Raw genomic sequence first — 16,666 nt, 5'->3', positions numbered from 1 at the left:
ATTTTGTAAATATTATCAAACGTCAAAGTCATAGTGACACAGACAGCTGAAATCTACATTCGTTACAAATCTAGCTAGACAAAAAATCACAGATCGCTAATGTAATTGTAAAAAACTAAATAACATGTGCTTTTCTTGGGAGTTTTCGTGGGAGTCATTATTAGGAGAAAATGTCTTAAACGGAAAGATATCTAAGTAATAACTCAAGTCCTCGTACAGATTAGAAACTATAAACATCAAAACCAAATAATCTAGTTTTTAAACATTTTTACTCTGTCAAAACTTTGTGTCTGTGACATTTATTTTTCTGAATCATTTATAATTTGTTGAATTCGGCAGTATTTGAACGATTTCTTATAAATTATTGGTCTAAAAAGTGTTGTGATTTGAAATTTATGTGAATATTGAAATGTAGTGCCTTATTGGATAAACTAAAGTATGATAGCTGTGCTAAGAAAGTGAAGATGATCTCATTGGCGTGCTGACATTAGTTACGTTCTTTTCGGCGATATCTTGATTTTATTGTGATCTTAGTCCAATGACCTTCTAGAGTGGGAAGAAAACTATATCAAATTTAAGAAAATGAAGAAACAGTTCTACAGAGTAAAACAGCTAGCCGACCAAACGTTTTCGAGGTATTTATCTTGTTTAATAAGATTTACATTTCTTTACAACTAGGAAATTTGCATACAGTTATGTTGATGATATTTGTATATTAAAAAAGTATTGATGAAACGGTAAATATTGATAACGCAAAATGAGGATACATAAATTTAATATAGCTATCCTTGTTACTCTGTTTTATTGACTGTTCTGTAAAATATATCCAATATGGTAATTATATCTTCAGATCAGGCAAAGGTGAGATCTTGCCAGATGAACTACAAACAGCAGACCGAAAAGTAGAGCACCTTAGAAATGCATTGCAGTTGCTTAGCAAGAGGTTGTCGACGGGAGCTGGAAATACTCAGGGTCAGGACCCTGCAGCTCGAGAAAAAAGGCTGAAAAAACTTCCAGAATACCTTTTAGGCTTGTCAATGTGTGAAGCTAGCAACTATGATGATGATGATAGTATCCTTAAATATATTTTGTATGAATGTGGTAAGTCATTTGTAATAAGATCACTGAAGTTAATAATTTCAAATTTGCCTTGAATAGTTTTCTAATTTCACAGGAAAAACTGAGAAATTTCTTGCAAATGAAATTGCTGAGCATGAGTTGAAAGTTGAACAATTAGTATGTGCACCACTTACAACAATTAGTGAAACAGATTTGCCTGCTATCATGAAGGCAAAAAAACAACTTAGCCGACTTATGAATGAGAAAGAATCAGCAGCTAGCAGATATAATGTAAGTTTTATTAATTTCGGCCTGTTATGGCATATATTGTGAATTATTTAATTTAGATATAAAAAATCACTATCTATTTAAACATCACTAATTGAATATAATTAAATCCATAACTGTGTCACAATAGCAATATCTGTAATATTCTCCATAGTTATCTAAACAGCAACATCAAAACAACATAATCTTAACCTTTATTATTGTTAATTAAACTAATTATAGAAATTGTTTATTAAAACAGATATTGTAAAGATTAAACTAGAATAACAACTTTCCTACTTGGAATTGCTAATTAAGAGTGAACAGTTACATATGATATTTTGTAAAGATTTGTATAAGTTCACTCTATATCCATATGGAAGCATCAACCCCTTTTTAACCTGCTACCCTATGCTTTCTTAGATCAGTTGATAACTATTTGAGCCTTAGATTTCATAGCAGATTTTTACTAACTTTAAATACATTCTATTCCTTGAGAAATAAATAACTGTAGTACTAAATATGGCTTGTATATATCATATTTTTAAAGATCAGCATGCTGTAGATAGAAAGATAGGTCTCAAGGAACAACTAAACCCACTTATTTTACTTATTATAAATATTTATTTTGGATAACATCTGTACATAAAGAAACTAGTCACATAATAACACTTAATTAGTTTATTTGTCAAGTCCTTGTCATATTAATTGCCATTGTTATAGTGAAAGAAATAAAAATATTTATTTGATGCTTCATATGTAATCAGTAAAAATATTATATAACACTATTACTGTACTTCTTATCTGATCCAATGACTTGCTGATAGTATATTCTTTTTAAATAAAGTTAGCTATTAAAAATCAGAAAGTTTATACAGTTTTAGCCACTATTTTAAGTATACATTATTAAATCATCAATTCAAACAAAAATTTACCTTAAAATAATGACAGGTAATCGAAACATATAAACAATGCTTGTTAAAAAAATAAAAAATTATTAAAACAAATTCAAACATATCATAGTCTTAGTACAAACAATTACTTGGTACTATCATCTAATGCTATAAACCAGGCTTTCAAATTTTGTTACACTGAGAGTAAGATCCAGAATGGATACTTAACTATTATGACTACAATATTTCAAAATCCAATACAGGGGGCCCACCATGAAATTTCTTAAAACAATCCAGTACCATGACCGCATATAAGCTGAAACGTATTTGCATCGCAAGACCGAATGAAAGAACGATAATTTTGTTTCAGGTTTGTATGTAAGTTTCGAAATTTAACTGTCAATTATTTCTATTTTAAAACAACAAAAAACAGAGGATAATCATACAATTCATGAACATAATGAGGAAAAATTTAATTATAATAAATATCTACTACTGATATGGCATGCTTATTTATTATAAAATATGAAATATTGGGGAATTATGTTTTTGTTAGACATGCCTAATTAATTTATTTAATATAGTTTGTGCAATTATTTGTACTGTACACTAAAATCTTCAACGAATCAAAGTCGTTAATCTATAGCAAATAATTATAAACTCGATATCTACGAAGTCGGTAGAAGGGCATTGCCGTCTTATTTATCATCTCCATCGATATTTTAATAATTTATTTATAATCACACTTTCCAAACTCAAAATACCCCAAAATATCCGAAACATAGACATAGTAGATACATATTGAATTTTATAGGTTCTTAACTAATATTTGGACATTTCGATACAAAAAAGTTGAACCAAAAGTAACTATTTTAGAATCGCTTATTCGGTCATAGTTGGAAGGCGCAAATTTCGGTTCAGCCGAGCGGTCATGGTACGAATTTTCATACAAATTGAACGAACGAAATCTTATAACCGCTAAGGTCACGTGGGAACATAAACTATCTCGTCTTTTCGATGTCGTGGTATGAATTAGCGATGCATCTCAGTTGTAGGTTGTGAATAGGCTCGCAATAAGAGTTCATGGTAGTCCCCCAGTTCTGACATACTGGCCTCTGAATCTTCCTCGTTGTAAATCATGCTACATGAAACGATGGAAACTACGACTAAAACTACGAATTATATCGACATGTTGGCGAAAAATATGTCGAGTAAACATTGCACATCAGCTTTCGTTCGATTTATTATATACATGCCCCGTATCGTAGCAGGAAGCTACATAACATATGATAGGTTAAATATATGCTAAATAAGTAATATTTTCTAGCACCTCGAGCGTCAAAAAGAAGAGAATCCAACTAAGTTAAGCGCGGCTAAAGAGGAATACGAAGAAGCGGGTAACAAAGTGGAGGCAGCAAGGGATGCATTAGCTGCTGATATGTTCGCGCTGGTCGCGAAAGAAGCTCAGCTAGCGCACACACTCCTTCAGTATGTGAAGTTACAGAGAGCTTACCATGAATCGGCGCTGCATTCATTGCAGGATACCGTCCCGGAACTTGAAAGGTTTATAAGTAAGTAGGAAATAATATTTGTCCCGTTTTAACGTTAGACTTTATCCTCAATCAATAAAATATAGTTGCATGATCCATACTAATGAAATAGACTGCCGTTTCTGTAGGTTCTTACGTTTAATGTTTAACATAGAAGTCTTGAGTCCACAGTGCACAAAAAAAATAATTTTGTGTTCCTATAAATTGTAGGTAAACGTTAAAATCGACTACAAACAAATGTTAGTGCGATACAAAATATTTATATTATTTAATGAAATTTATTGAATACCAGTCATTTCAATACTAAAAATATAATTTACTATAGTTGAGTGCGGGTGCAAGTAGTGATTAATATGAACACCTAAATTAATAAGAATGTTCTTGGTACAATTTAATTGAGCAAGTTAATCCTAAATTGAGACAATCAATCATATACACGCACTTTAGGAAGTTTTATTGCTTGTGCCCATTTACGAGAGAATACTGTTATTGCATTCAATTCTCAACCTTAGAGTTGTAACTGTGAATTTTGGCTCTGGCTTTTTTAGTCTATGACTGGATTTCATGTTAGATGGTTCATGGTTGTACGGTTCCTAGATCAGTACGTTTTAAATAATAAAAACATTTTATGTACACTATTTATTATCAACCGCGGTAAACAAAGGATATAAAATAATGTATTGCTAAATTGAATGCTATGTAATGAAAATGCTGAAAAGTGTGCCTGCATACTACTCTCGGGACATAACTTCGACGATTTATGCCCGCCTTCCACTGCGAGCGAGAAATAGTTGAGCGGCGGAATGGAGTTTGAAATGATAACAGTTTTTGCCTTCCACTAAGAAAGAGTTTTTAAAATAATTTATTTCGCCTTCCACTGACAGCGAGGTCAACTAGACGGAGCGGGAAACGGGAAATGAACGACTACTCCGTTAATTTTTTGCCAAGTTCTTGCTCTATCCAGCGAGGTTGTGCGTCCTTTTGCAAGCGGGGAGCTGAGCACCAGTATTGGGCAGCCCTTCATGTTATTTTAAATCAAGATTTTGGATCAATAATCACATTCGAGGAAGGCCCGCAAAAGGAGATTTATTTCGAAATTTGCAAGACGACTACTTCAAAAATTATTTTGAATGGATAGAGAACAGTTTCATTATTCCAAGCATTTTTCTCCATGTCGGTAATCTTTGTCATTTGTATTCCACAAACAAGGATATTTTCTCACGGCTTCAATAAAGAGCTCCAACACGTCTCAATAGAGAGGCGTTGCACCGACAACAATACCTCACCGAGATGCCATGGTGACGTGGCCAGCGACGTTAGCATGGCTACGTTACGACTCCGTACAAAAATAGTTTTCAAGAGCATAGGCAGCGGACTCCGCTTTACTCGCTGTCTCCGCTCTGCTGTACTCTTTTGCAGTGGAAGTAATTGTATGAAATATAATAAAACTAGTTCAGCGAGTTTCGTACGGAGTCCGTTGGAAGCTCGCTCAACTCGCTAACCTCGTATGTGACTCTTTCAACTCGCTCACTCCGCTCCGCTCGTCTACGCTTTGGTGGAAGCACATGTATGAAAATCATCGTTACGAGTATAGCGGAGTCCGTAATGGGTCCGTTCCGCTCGCAGTGGAAGGCGGGCATTAGGTAATCGCCACGCTTATAAAACAAAGAAAGCCTGCGTGAGCAAAATACAGCCTTGCGATTCTGTAACTCACTATTCGAACTCACACAGCGGTTTTACGATTTGTCATTTTACGATTTGGCATTCTGATAAACAATAAACTACAAGCTCCCTCCTTATGGAATGTTTTTCAGATGACAGTTCTGTGAAGCCAGTATTTGGATACCCATTGGAAGAGCATTTGCGTGTGACGAGTCGCACTATCGCCTTTCCATTAGAGATTTGTGTTTGCACATTACACGAGCTGGCGCTTAATGAAGAAGGGCTTTTTAGGATTGCTGGTGGTATGTTTTATTTAAAATAATCTAATAATTACATTAAGTGGGTCCCGCTAACCCGCGAAATGTGTTGTCCCAGTATCTATCAAAATGACACAATCTTAAGCAATCTATATGCATACTAAAAATAAATTTTATGCTGAAATCGTCTAACCTTTGTGAAGTTTCAAATATAATTTATTCTTTTACAGGTACTTCAAAAGTAAGACGCATGAAGTTATCCTTAGACGCCGGTTTATTTAATGTGCCTCTTCCATCAGATTATAAAGATATGCACGTCGTAGCTTCTGTGCTTAAATCTTATCTCAGGGAGTTACCGGAACCCCTATTAACATTTAGGCTCTACGAAAACTTTATTATCGCATCACGACAACCAACGGAACAAGCCCGACTCAATTCCCTTTGGGAAACCATACACTTACTTCCGGATGCAAACTTCCAAAATCTTCGCTATCTAATTAAATTTTTATCCGCCTTGACACAAAATCAAAGCACAAACAAAATGACTCCCTCAAATTTGGCCATCGTCATAGCTCCCAATCTTCTTTGGGCCGTGGACGAGAGTACCTTCGATATGAACATCACTACGGCTGTCAATTGCGTCGTTGAACTTCTGATCAAGCACGCCGACTGGTTCTTTAAAGACGATATCAACTTTTTCATTTCCTTCTCCAAAGAACACCTGCTCCCATATCAATGCTCTGATCAAGACTACGGATTTACGTCTAACTTTGGACAGGGCTACAATCAAACCGCTGCTCTTAATCAGGAACAGTCAAATGGAGATTTCAATAGCATGAGCAAGTCCCTATTCGATTATAATCATCAAGCATCCAACAAATCTACGGTGGACGGTCCCGGCCGACACTCTCGCAGTAACAGTCACGACACTAGCTTAATTTTACTAGAAAACGATATTAAAAAAGCACAATCGAACAGCTCATTGTCTGATCAATCTAGTCCACCGCACGGAAGTCCTAAACCAATAATGAGGCGGAAAAATAAACCTCTCGCCCCTGTGCCTCCTAACTTCACTCCAGACAAGAAAAAAGTTGAAGCACAAACGCAAGTCACAGAAACTAAAGAACTTTCCGTAACGAAAGAAAATGAAAAACCTGCTAAACCACCGAGGCCGGTTATATCAGAAACTGGGAAAGTTATCACTGGGGTACAAACTATAAACAGATCGACGTACCGACAAAGTAAGGCTTTGAAAGAGGAAGCGTCACGCAGTGGAAGCAGAGAGAACCTGGCAGATACTCGTAGACAAAGCTTTGAGTTCGAAAAAGAGAAGTTTGACTTCAAAAACGATAAAGACACGCTAGTAGTCAAAAATATGACCGCTCAAACGGGGATAGTAGGGAGAATGAAAATCATCGGCGATGGGCCGGCATGGCTGGGAGCAGAGAAAGACAAACCTGTCAGAATACAAATCCCAAAACCCACGGGCCAACCACCACCTCGGCCGGTTGCAGCACCGAGGACTATAGTCCCCGCGCAAGAAACAGAAGACGTCCAACTACGTCATAAGCCAGCGGTACCAGAGCGGCCAGCTACTCTACGCCCGCAAAGCTTCCGTGGCCAAAGGTCGTCTCTCGCAGAGGGAACGGACGTGGCACCCACAGTATTAGAACGTACGCACATCTACACAGTGGACAAACAACATCCGACAGTGATTCAAGTGGGTGGAAATGAAGAGGAGCCACGTGCAACCGTACAAAGGACGCACAGTTCCGGCGGCAAAGATGCAGAATTGGACGAACCAAAACTGACTAATGCCAGTAGGCAGCTCTCGCAGTCGGATGGCAGCATTACAGACGGGCCGAAGTCCCCGAAGGCACAGCCTAACCGCCCCCCTCGGCCCATGGTCCCTGCCCCTCCACCGCCGGTCGTCCCCCCGCAAAACGAGAGCACAGACCTCTAGTCCAGCATTTATATTAACGTAAATACCATTAGTTGTACGACATTGACAATTATTCATCAAGTGTTAGGCCTCGTTTTCATAAGTCATAAGTTAAGTCGAGGTGCTCGTGAGCGATTTTAAAGGCCTTATGTATTCGCCGTTTAATGATAGTTTACATCACCATCTTAAGATGGCAATATTTACGAGACTGATGCCCTCTATTTTTACTGCTTTCGTAAAGATTTAGAAGTACAGCTATACATTTCTTTGCGAATAATTTATTTTTGTATCGGAAGTCGTTTTTATGATGATTGTAGTGTAATAAAATTATATCATCTAATGCTATTGTCAGAGTGACTCACGTTATTATTGAAGTTATTGCAATATAGACGATAACTCGTCCATTTAGGAAACGTGGGTTGATTCCATAAACATATCACAAAGCGTCAATTGATTTTATGTATTGGTCTAAATAGATATGCTTATGTACTATATAGATTATGTTGCAATTTTTTGTGATATTAGAGATTGGAGTGAGTGTCCTCACCGCGGGCGCACAAACAATGTTGTATTATTTACGCCATATTTTTATATTGTGACTACAGTGCATTAGTTTTGGCCGCGCTGTTTCGACTCGTAATGGCTATATGTTATGTAGTATTTACGAAGTTCTTTATGTGATATGCATTTTATTATTATATACTGCAAGTATAGCTTCTGTTGTAAGTATAATAAAATCACAAAATTTGATATTTGATAACACGTTTTATTTATTTAATTTATCCATTTAACAATATAGTGGTTTCGTTTCCCAACTCGAAGTAAAGAGAGCTGATTTGGCAGAATATGAACAGACTCGGTTATAACTTCCTGAATGTTCTTAATCTTCTGGTGATTTATGTAGAAACCTCCCGCTTGAATAATTCTCATGGCATCAGCTGTCAAAATAATAAGTTAACTAATATTATACAGAGCTATGCAATCAGCTATTAACAGGTATTTTAGTTAAGTTAGAGATCACTATGTTGTGTCTACAAGCCCTTGTGTACTCATAACCGTCACACAGGTGTTTTATGTAAAACTTATGCATTGAAAAACTTAAGGCAACCCTATTATCAGCTTTAGCAAAGCGAAACCACTTTAATACAGAATTTGATATAATTGTTTAATTATGTTTTGAAATCTAACCTATTTTGGATTATACTGTAGATTCTTTTTTAGTGTTATTTAAAAGTTATGCTTTAGAAATAATACATACCCTCAGTAGCAAAACAGTTGGCTTTCAAACCAAGTTCAAGGACCGTGATCCCAGGAGATAGAAGTAATTGTGTGACAGGAGCCCCTTCAAATACTTGTTCTAATTCTGTAGAGCTCAATGTTATAAGGGATTTAACATTTTTGCTGTGTATAGCTTCTGTTGCTAATCGCGCCTTCTTCAGCCCCTCCTCTGTTATTATTTTATGAAAGTTTATAAAATTTAATTTACATGTATTAAATATTTTATTTAATTTGGCAGAAAATGATATATGAGCATCCCTTGTATGGTTGCGTGGTTTCTCTTAATTTCCTTTCAAACAGATCCTTGTTTACTACCTCAGAAGACTGGCGAATGCAATACATAAAGTGTTAGGTTTCCTTAGGATTTTTTTTGGAAAATTAGGTGTGTTGAATAATTTCTATAGAAATAAATAATATATCATTTTTTCTAGTTGCCAGCGTTAGCTTGTAAATACTAATAAATAACTAACCTCCATGTACTAAAACCGTCAACTGATCAGCTAGGCATTGTTGTGGATACCTATCCTCAGGATGATTTTTATGCTTAAACATTATATCCTTAATTTCACCTAAACTGTAGAAAGTAAATAATTTTAATAACTTTTCCACTTCAGAGTCTTTGGTCCTAATAAAGAACTGGTAAAGACTATATGGGCTCGTTTTGTTTGGATCCAACCATATTGCATTACCCGCTGATTTTCCAAATTTATCCCCCTCTTCTGTTGTTACTAGCGGTAATGTTAAACCTAAAAATAAATATTTTATATATTTATTAAATTAATCTAGTTTGATTTATTTTATTTAAATTAACTTTTAACACCACTATAGATTGAAATAAGTGGGCATAATATGTAGGCAGTGTCCACCCAAGTGTATGGTCTTATGCTAACCTAAGGTGTCAACTTACTGATTCAAAATTCCAGGCTGGTACTTAAGACCAAGACCTTCCTTGCTAAATAACTTTAGTTCCTTCTGATCACTACAAGCATTATATTGATTTTTTCTTTAATATTTTGTTACTATTGCATAAGTACTCACCATATACACTTTGCTTTGTTATTCTACTGATGAGATCATGGCCAGCACTTATATTACCCATTTGATCACTACCACCAATCTGAAATTAAATTGAAGAATAATTTTACTCAAGCCTAACTTAAAAATTTTGAGATAGTCTAAGCCCTAAAATTACCTGAAATTTACAATTAAACTCCTTTAATAAATGCAGCCAGTCATATGCTTGAAAAATCTGGTAAGAAAATTCAGTAAAACTCATTCCAACTTCTGAATTTATTCTACTTTGAACACTCTGTTTTAATAGCATTGTGCCCATTCGGAAATTTCTCCCTATTTCACTTACAAATTGTATTGAATTAATCTCTCTGTACCAAGTTTCATTATTGACAATTCTAAAAATGCATATTTATTTTAATTCATAAATCCCTTTAAATAAAAATATTTTTTAAATAATTTCATACATTTAACACACTTTATGGGCTTTAGCTTCCTTTCATCTGACCAAATATATTTTTTGTGATTTTCAAACACCTCATCCAGGTTGTTTTTAAGGCCATTTATATTTTCTTGAATTATGTTGCTCTGTAGCGCAATACGATCTGTATTCTTGCCACTGGGATCTCCAATGTATCCAGTAGCTCCACCTAACTAAAATACAACTGTTTTCTTATAATTGTAGAAACAAACAGATCACATTGACTTGCAAACAAACACATACCAAAGCAATAGGATTATGTCCTCCTCGCTGCCAATGTAATAAATTTACTATCACAAGAAGGTTCCCAATATGCAAACTATTAGCAGTAGGATCAAAACCTGCATATACACACTGAGGCGATTTATTCAGTAGATTTACTATTTCTGATCTAAAACAAACATCGTGACTTGAAAATTGATGTTTTTGATATATGTATTAGATAAAAACTAACAGTAACTCACACTGAAGTGTTTGGAAATATATCTTGAAACATTCCACGATCACTTAGCTTTAATATATTTCTAGATGAGGTGTACCTATACCAATTTTTACAAAAATATCTTTTGCGTACACCAATAATACTTTTAACCAACATTTTTATCTCTTTGTGTTTGACTTTAAGTAATATAATAATTATAGCAAATAAAATGTATGGATTTTCCTATGCGTACAACATACGTAATCACTATTTTATTTTATTTATAAATAATAGTATTTTTATTATCTAAATTTTATTCTTATTTCTAACCCCAATTCCAAACCGTTTATCGGTTAGCCACCTATCAAAGTCATCAGTCTAGCAATGTCCATCAACTGTCAAGCATCAAACTATTTAAGTCCATTGAAATATTACAATTTGAGGGCCAAACTGAACATTTGATAGAGGACGCAATTTTATTTATGGGACATGTATTGCTTTATACGGTGGCAACAAGGACGATTCTTTTGACACTATGAGATACAAACGATTCTCCAAGACAGTATGAAAAAATTAATTCAGTTTATAATCGCTTCAACACAGGATGCAGCCCGTTTCCACAGTCACCGAGTGTATCACCAGGCCCAATCATGGCTTGGAAAATACAATAATCGTGAAGATTGGGGCTGGAAAAAGCATGGAAAGATTTGGATGCCAATCCAAACTTCGAAGCCTCCAGCACCCCCTGATCTTACGAAATTAATTTTCTGCAAAGGTTACTGTGGAAGCATGTGCGGTTGCAGAAAACCAGGCCTCAAATGCTCCGCAGTGTGCTTCCACTGTTCTGGAGAAACCTGTACCAACATTATGGAAATAACAAAATTAGTAGAAGAAAATGAATTTGAAGAAGAATTGCCGAAAATGACTCCAATTTTAACTCCTGTCATTCCCCAACATTCGACGTTGAATTAGAATCTGAGTCACAACCTTTACCATCGAAGAAGAGTGAAATGGGATAGCTAGCTACCCCATTCTAATAACTGATTGTTAATATAATTATGTCGAAGATTACCTCATCAGCAATTTGTCTGTTTCATAGGCCTACTAGGGATACCAATAAGTAAAATGGTAGGAATTGAAAAAATAAATAAATTAGTTTTACGAATTCAAACAGCATGTGGAGCCATCTGTTGACAAAATTACGCATATAAAAGAAACCTACAACTTTGTTCTTGCGCCGGATTACGAATAACAAAACAAAAAATGTTGTATTAGGTATATCAATTATCAGAAAGTGCTTTAACATGCAGTATCGCAATATTGGCGCTAGAGAGAAGATACCTAATATGTGTAAAACTGCCATTTTTTCGCAATGGCAAGGAATATGACGAGCTTTTTGTACTAAAGATGTTATAATTTTTTGTGATTAGGAGAATAATCCATTTATTTGGCAGGTTTCGAATGTTCGACTTGTAAGTACGTAACCGCTAACACGTACAAGACTCATTTTTAATTACAGAAAGTAAGGTTGACGGTGTTACTTCGCCTCTCGGTCGTTTAGCCTAAAATAGTTTCTGAATTCTGGTATAACTTGAGTCTTGAGCCGCTTCGCATTGTCTTCAGTCAGCCTTTCGACAAAGTAGTGACAACGATTCATCAGTGGTTTGCGTATTCAGTACCAGATACTGAAATATATTGATGTAAAGCCTAATTTTAACGGATTTTAAAGAATTTATAAACAGAAGTATATATCAAAAACATAATTTTGATATATTAATTATTAAAAACCAATACATCTTGATACTTGGTCTGCAATCCATTGTGGCAAACAAAATATGGAAATAAAGAGTTATGACTATCTGCAAGCAATAAATATAACATTGAATGCTATTAGAAGTGACTATTATGCTAAAATATTCTAAAAGATATTAATCTTGTTAATCCGTTATAATTTATGTAATAATATAGAACAACTATCTGTAATCAAATAAAATATTTAGCCACGAAAACATTTATTGAAAAAGAATACAATAATAAAACAATATACATTTTGTGGCACTAACTAATCAATTCACTTATATTTAAACTAACTATCACTTTAATTATGAATATAAGGTACCTATGCAATAATAAAAGCTTTGGAATAATTGTTAAATAACAATTTTAAGATTCATTAGACTTACTCAAGTCACCGTAATATAATTTCTTGTGAGTAATCTATAATTTTACATGAATTTACATGCACAGAAAAATATGGACTTAATTACAACATAATGACGCTAACATAACATTTTATTACCCAATACACTAATTTGTAACAATTATAATATTTTGAATTAATAATTAATCATAGAACATAGCAAACGTGAATTAAATGGTATCTTAATCTATCAAATACTATAAAAATATACTTATATACTGCACTATAATACATTTCCCACATCCGTTGCTCTTTTAAAGACATTAAAACACCCAGTTAAGATTCAAAATGTGATGACTAATTCCTAAATCCATCTTCCACACATTAGAATGCTGTATATATGGCTGATGGTAACTAAAGTAAATGTTTTTGTAGGGTGGAACTAAAAATTTAATCAACAATTATTGCTATGATGTCAAATTTATGTTACGTAAAAGACTGATAAATTTTTGATAAGAACCAGCAGCTCGAGACAAAATCCATCCGATGTTTCCAAAAACACCCCTGAGTTAATATAAAGATAATATTTTTAATAAACATACACCAAGGCTTTTGTCTTAAGCATTTTATAATAAACAGGATGTTTTCTCCTGTTTGTTATAAAACATATGTTTAATGGTCTTTAGTAGATGTTGATACTTTTAATGGACTGTGAAGAAAAAACAAACTACTACTCCCAGTAACATTTTAATGGACTGTAAAGAAAAATAAAAAAACTACTCCCTGTAACAACCTATGAAAAATCTATTATTTTGATCCGATTTGTGTGAATAAACATTTGACGTGAAATATTCCATTAAAATTTTTCCTCAGCATATTGTTATATACTTAATCTTCTAAAGTAACATTTTTGAATAGATATGACATAGATTCTTTGTTGTGAATGCGCCTTATTGCCTCACTAAGCAGAACAGATATGTCTATAGTTTTAATTTTCTTACATTGCATCTTCTGTAACTCATGTGGAACTGTATTGGTAACAACCACTTCATCTATGGGGGAATCTTCGATTAAGCGAGGTGCATCAGATGAAAGCAAGCCGTGGGTTGCCAAGACATATATTTTGTAAGCACCGCATTCTTTTAGGACCTCTGCGGCTGCGACAAATGATTGCACGTCATCTATCATGTCATCCTGAAAGACAATATACTTCTAAAGTGTTACATTGAAAACATGTAATTATCCTGTATATACACATGTGAAATATTATTGAAAATTTTAAGAGTTTTGGAGCAAAAGATACGATTGAATTTAAAATGTAACAGCTTAATGTAAGCCCAATTACCAAGTGTCTGAAATACTCACAACCATGATGGCAATCCTGCCCCCGACATCCCCTACGACATTGATTGGTGGCTTCTCTTTAGCTGGATGTACAGGTACTCCTACTCCTACATCCATGGTACGAGATCTGTGAGATATTATTAAAGTAAACTAGCATATTAAATCAAAATTACATTACACAGTTAATTCTCCAATATATTGAATGTCTTAAAAAATAGCTTGTTCTATTTTACCTTGGCAAGCATGGTGGTGAATATCTTCCATCTACTTCATCACTGTCCGCCTCCTTCTGCTCTCCATGTATGACAGCAATGGCAAGTCGCAATCTTTCAGAGTATGAAGTTGCCTTCTTTGCCGAACCAGGGTTTCGTGCCACAATAACTGAGTTACGATAATCTGGAATCTATGTAGAACTTAAATTAGTAGATTTATTTAGCTAATAAGGTACAGGCTACACAAGGACGAAAAACTATAACCAATGATTATAATGTTTGAATGGAACAATTAAACTGAGACCATTTTCAGGTGAATTGTTTAGGATATTGACCTTAATGATATATATTTTATAAAAAAGGAACAAACAAGCAAATTAATATAGTAATTCAGCAAGGTAATACACACTCATTAGGAGGTAAAATGTTTCTTGGATACAGAGTAAAAATTAGTTTTAATTATATATTTTTTATTGACATACGAAATGAATTATGTTACCAGGGTTGTTGTATATTAGTTATATTGTTCACTTACACTTTCCTGAATATACTGTAGCAAAAATGGTGATGCACGTAAATTGTCAACTGGGCAATCAAAGAAACCCTGAATTTCCTTTTGGTGTAAGTCCATAGTAATAATATGTGTTAAACCAGATTTACACATCATCTTAGCTAATAGTTTTGTGACAATGCAACCACGTTTCCTCATTTTACATTGCTTGCTGTATGGAAGATATGGAATGACCCCTACAATGGAACGAGCCGATGAAGTCTTACATGCGTAAGCCATTATCAATAGTTCCATAATGTTGTTATTCACATCCCTGAAAATGATATAAGGTATCCAAATAATTAATGATAATGCTCTATATTTAATGAGTGAGTTGCAATAATTTATACTGTAATTGCAAAAATTAAAGGGCTAGAAAGGAGACACAACTCCATTGTGCTTCCAACTGTGCTTTGTGTATTCAGAAGACATGGGGCATGCTAATAAATGAAACATTCTCCTACAGCATACCAGCCACATACTAATTACACCATTTATAACATGCTTCCAGCCAACTAATAACAGCAATAAAGTATATAAAATAATACATGCATATCGATTTCAATATTGTATGAATGTGAAGTTTATAAAAATTTAAGAGTGGATTTAACAAGATACATATATAACTTTTAAATATTTAATGTTATAGTAATAATATTAATTGTATACAACTGAATCTAATTGACATCCCTTGACGCTAGATGTTTGTATGAATGCAAGCATTTCAATTCAGTAAATGTAATAAAGACATATCTGAAAACTTACTTTGTACCAGTTTGAACAATATATATATTTTTCCCACGAATAGAATCAGCAATTTCTACAATTGTTTCCCTGTTTGTCTTGTGGAACACTGAGCATCCTCCCTTACGTACGCCGAGACGACTGTAAAGATTGATGTATAGTTAAAATACAATCTCAAGGACTATTTAATTAGCAGTATCTATAATAATTTTACTAAGCAATCTGTTCAGCCAGTTCCGGGTGTGAATTTCCGCTTAAAATAACGATGTCAGACGTTGAATGAGTGTCCATATTGCACGACGGAGGTCGACTCGTAAATCCCAACCTGTAAGTTTAAATAGAGAGGACGTATGAATATAATTATAGTGATAAGGTTATGATTTACGGTGTGCATTAGCTTTGAAAATAAAAGAAGAAACACTTAAGAAGAGCAAGAAAAACAATAAACCTGGTTTTGTTGAGTAACATAATAACCTGATGACGGTCCTTTGAAAATGAACAGCAAACCAATTAGAATTTCGCACAAGAATTAAATATAAAGTTTGTTTGGTGCTTGCAGGTAATCTTATTGGATGAAATATAAAATCTGAAACTGAAAATACAAAACTACTCTTTTTGTTTTACAATCGCAATATCCTCAGGGAAAATTGAAAACTGTTAAACAATATTGTCAATTGCACATTCCGCAAAATAACACAATTCTTTATGAAATATGAATTCTCAATCCTGAAATGGGTTGACAACTTGACAATTGATTTAACCATATCATAATATAAATTGACAACTGCAGACGAGACATTGGCATTTTAAATTTGACACACGCGTTCTTGTTCGCGCTATAAATTAACTCTAGGG

General features: G+C 34.2%; 3 protein-coding genes across 4 annotated transcripts; 1 reads left to right on the top strand and 2 right to left on the bottom strand.

Annotated features, from left to right (window-relative positions):
- Positions 1–285: 285 nt before the first annotated feature.
- LOC125057360 (rho GTPase-activating protein 44-like) lies at positions 286–8,380 on the top strand. The gene is made up of 6 exons (XM_047661012.1): positions 286–635; positions 851–1,101; positions 1,175–1,350; positions 3,547–3,790; positions 5,584–5,733; positions 5,919–8,380. The coding sequence occupies exons 1-6, from the start codon at positions 583–585 to the stop codon at positions 7,649–7,651; spliced, it is 2,607 nt and encodes an 868-aa protein (XP_047516968.1). The 5' UTR covers positions 286–582; the 3' UTR covers positions 7,652–8,380.
- Positions 8,381–8,382: 2 nt separating this feature from the next.
- LOC125057361 (tyrosine--tRNA ligase, mitochondrial) lies at positions 8,383–11,164 on the bottom strand. Its single transcript, XM_047661013.1, has 8 exons — positions 10,865–11,164; positions 10,644–10,791; positions 10,398–10,573; positions 10,101–10,317; positions 9,947–10,025; positions 9,379–9,654; positions 8,889–9,077; positions 8,383–8,568 (listed from the first exon to the last, which is right to left on the bottom strand). The coding sequence occupies exons 1-8, from the start codon at positions 10,996–10,998 to the stop codon at positions 8,405–8,407; spliced, it is 1,383 nt and encodes a 460-aa protein (XP_047516969.1). The 5' UTR covers positions 10,999–11,164; the 3' UTR covers positions 8,383–8,404.
- A 1,652-nt stretch (positions 11,165–12,816) lies between these two features.
- On the bottom strand, positions 12,817–16,554 carry LOC125057364 (phosphoribosyl pyrophosphate synthase-associated protein 2). Of its 2 annotated transcripts, none has more exons than XM_047661016.1 (7): positions 16,260–16,554; positions 16,026–16,136; positions 15,833–15,952; positions 15,053–15,341; positions 14,539–14,708; positions 14,327–14,432; positions 12,817–14,155 (listed from the first exon to the last, which is right to left on the bottom strand). In XM_047661016.1, the coding sequence occupies exons 1-7, from the start codon at positions 16,277–16,279 to the stop codon at positions 13,850–13,852; spliced, it is 1,122 nt and encodes a 373-aa protein (XP_047516972.1). In that variant the 5' UTR covers positions 16,280–16,554; the 3' UTR covers positions 12,817–13,849. The 2 variants fall into 2 exon arrangements, with proteins under 2 accessions (XP_047516972.1, XP_047516973.1); XM_047661017.1 differs by having other exon boundaries at positions 16,286–16,554.
- Positions 16,555–16,666: the final 112 nt, after the last annotated feature.

The sequence above is a fragment of the Pieris napi genome, chromosome 16 (assembly GCF_905475465.1).
Source record: "Pieris napi chromosome 16, ilPieNapi1.2, whole genome shotgun sequence".
In the NCBI taxonomy this organism is placed as follows: Eukaryota; Metazoa; Arthropoda; class Insecta; order Lepidoptera; family Pieridae; genus Pieris; species Pieris napi.
The sequence above is the reverse complement of the archived record's forward strand: the minus strand, read 5'-3'. Positions and strand labels throughout refer to the sequence as shown.

What these genes read in the sequence shown, in the direction of transcription:
- LOC125057364 (XM_047661016.1), bottom strand. Translation starts at nt 16,279, where the DNA reads ATGTTACTCAACAAAACCAG. An exon ending in ATGTTACTCAACAAAACCAG is followed by an intron (nt 16,137 to 16,259) that starts GTTTATTGTTTT and finishes TTAAACTTACAG; the next exon opens with GTTGGGATTTACGAGTCGAC. An exon ending in TCACCACCATGCTTGCCAAG is followed by an intron (nt 14,433 to 14,538) that starts GTAAAATAGAAC and finishes AATATCTCACAG; the next exon opens with ATCTCGTACCATGGATGTAG.
- LOC125057361 (XM_047661013.1), bottom strand. Translation starts at nt 10,998, where the DNA reads ATGTTGGTTAAAAGTATTATTGGTGTACGCAAAAGATATTTTTGTAAA. An exon ending in AGTTTAATTGTAAATTTCAG is followed by an intron (nt 10,026 to 10,100) that starts GTAATTTTAGGG and finishes ATTTAATTTCAG; the next exon opens with ATTGGTGGTAGTGATCAAAT. An exon ending in GACGGTTTTAGTACATGGAG is followed by an intron (nt 9,078 to 9,378) that starts GTTAGTTATTTA and finishes AAATAATAACAG; the next exon opens with AGGAGGGGCTGAAGAAGGCG.
- LOC125057360 (XM_047661012.1), top strand. Translation starts at nt 583, where the DNA reads ATGAAGAAACAGTTCTACAGAGTAAAACAGCTAGCCGACCAAACGTTT. An exon ending in GCCGACCAAACGTTTTCGAG is followed by an intron (nt 636 to 850) that starts GTATTTATCTTG and finishes TTATATCTTCAG; the next exon opens with ATCAGGCAAAGGTGAGATCT. An exon ending in GCTTTTTAGGATTGCTGGTG is followed by an intron (nt 5,734 to 5,918) that starts GTATGTTTTATT and finishes ATTCTTTTACAG; the next exon opens with GTACTTCAAAAGTAAGACGC.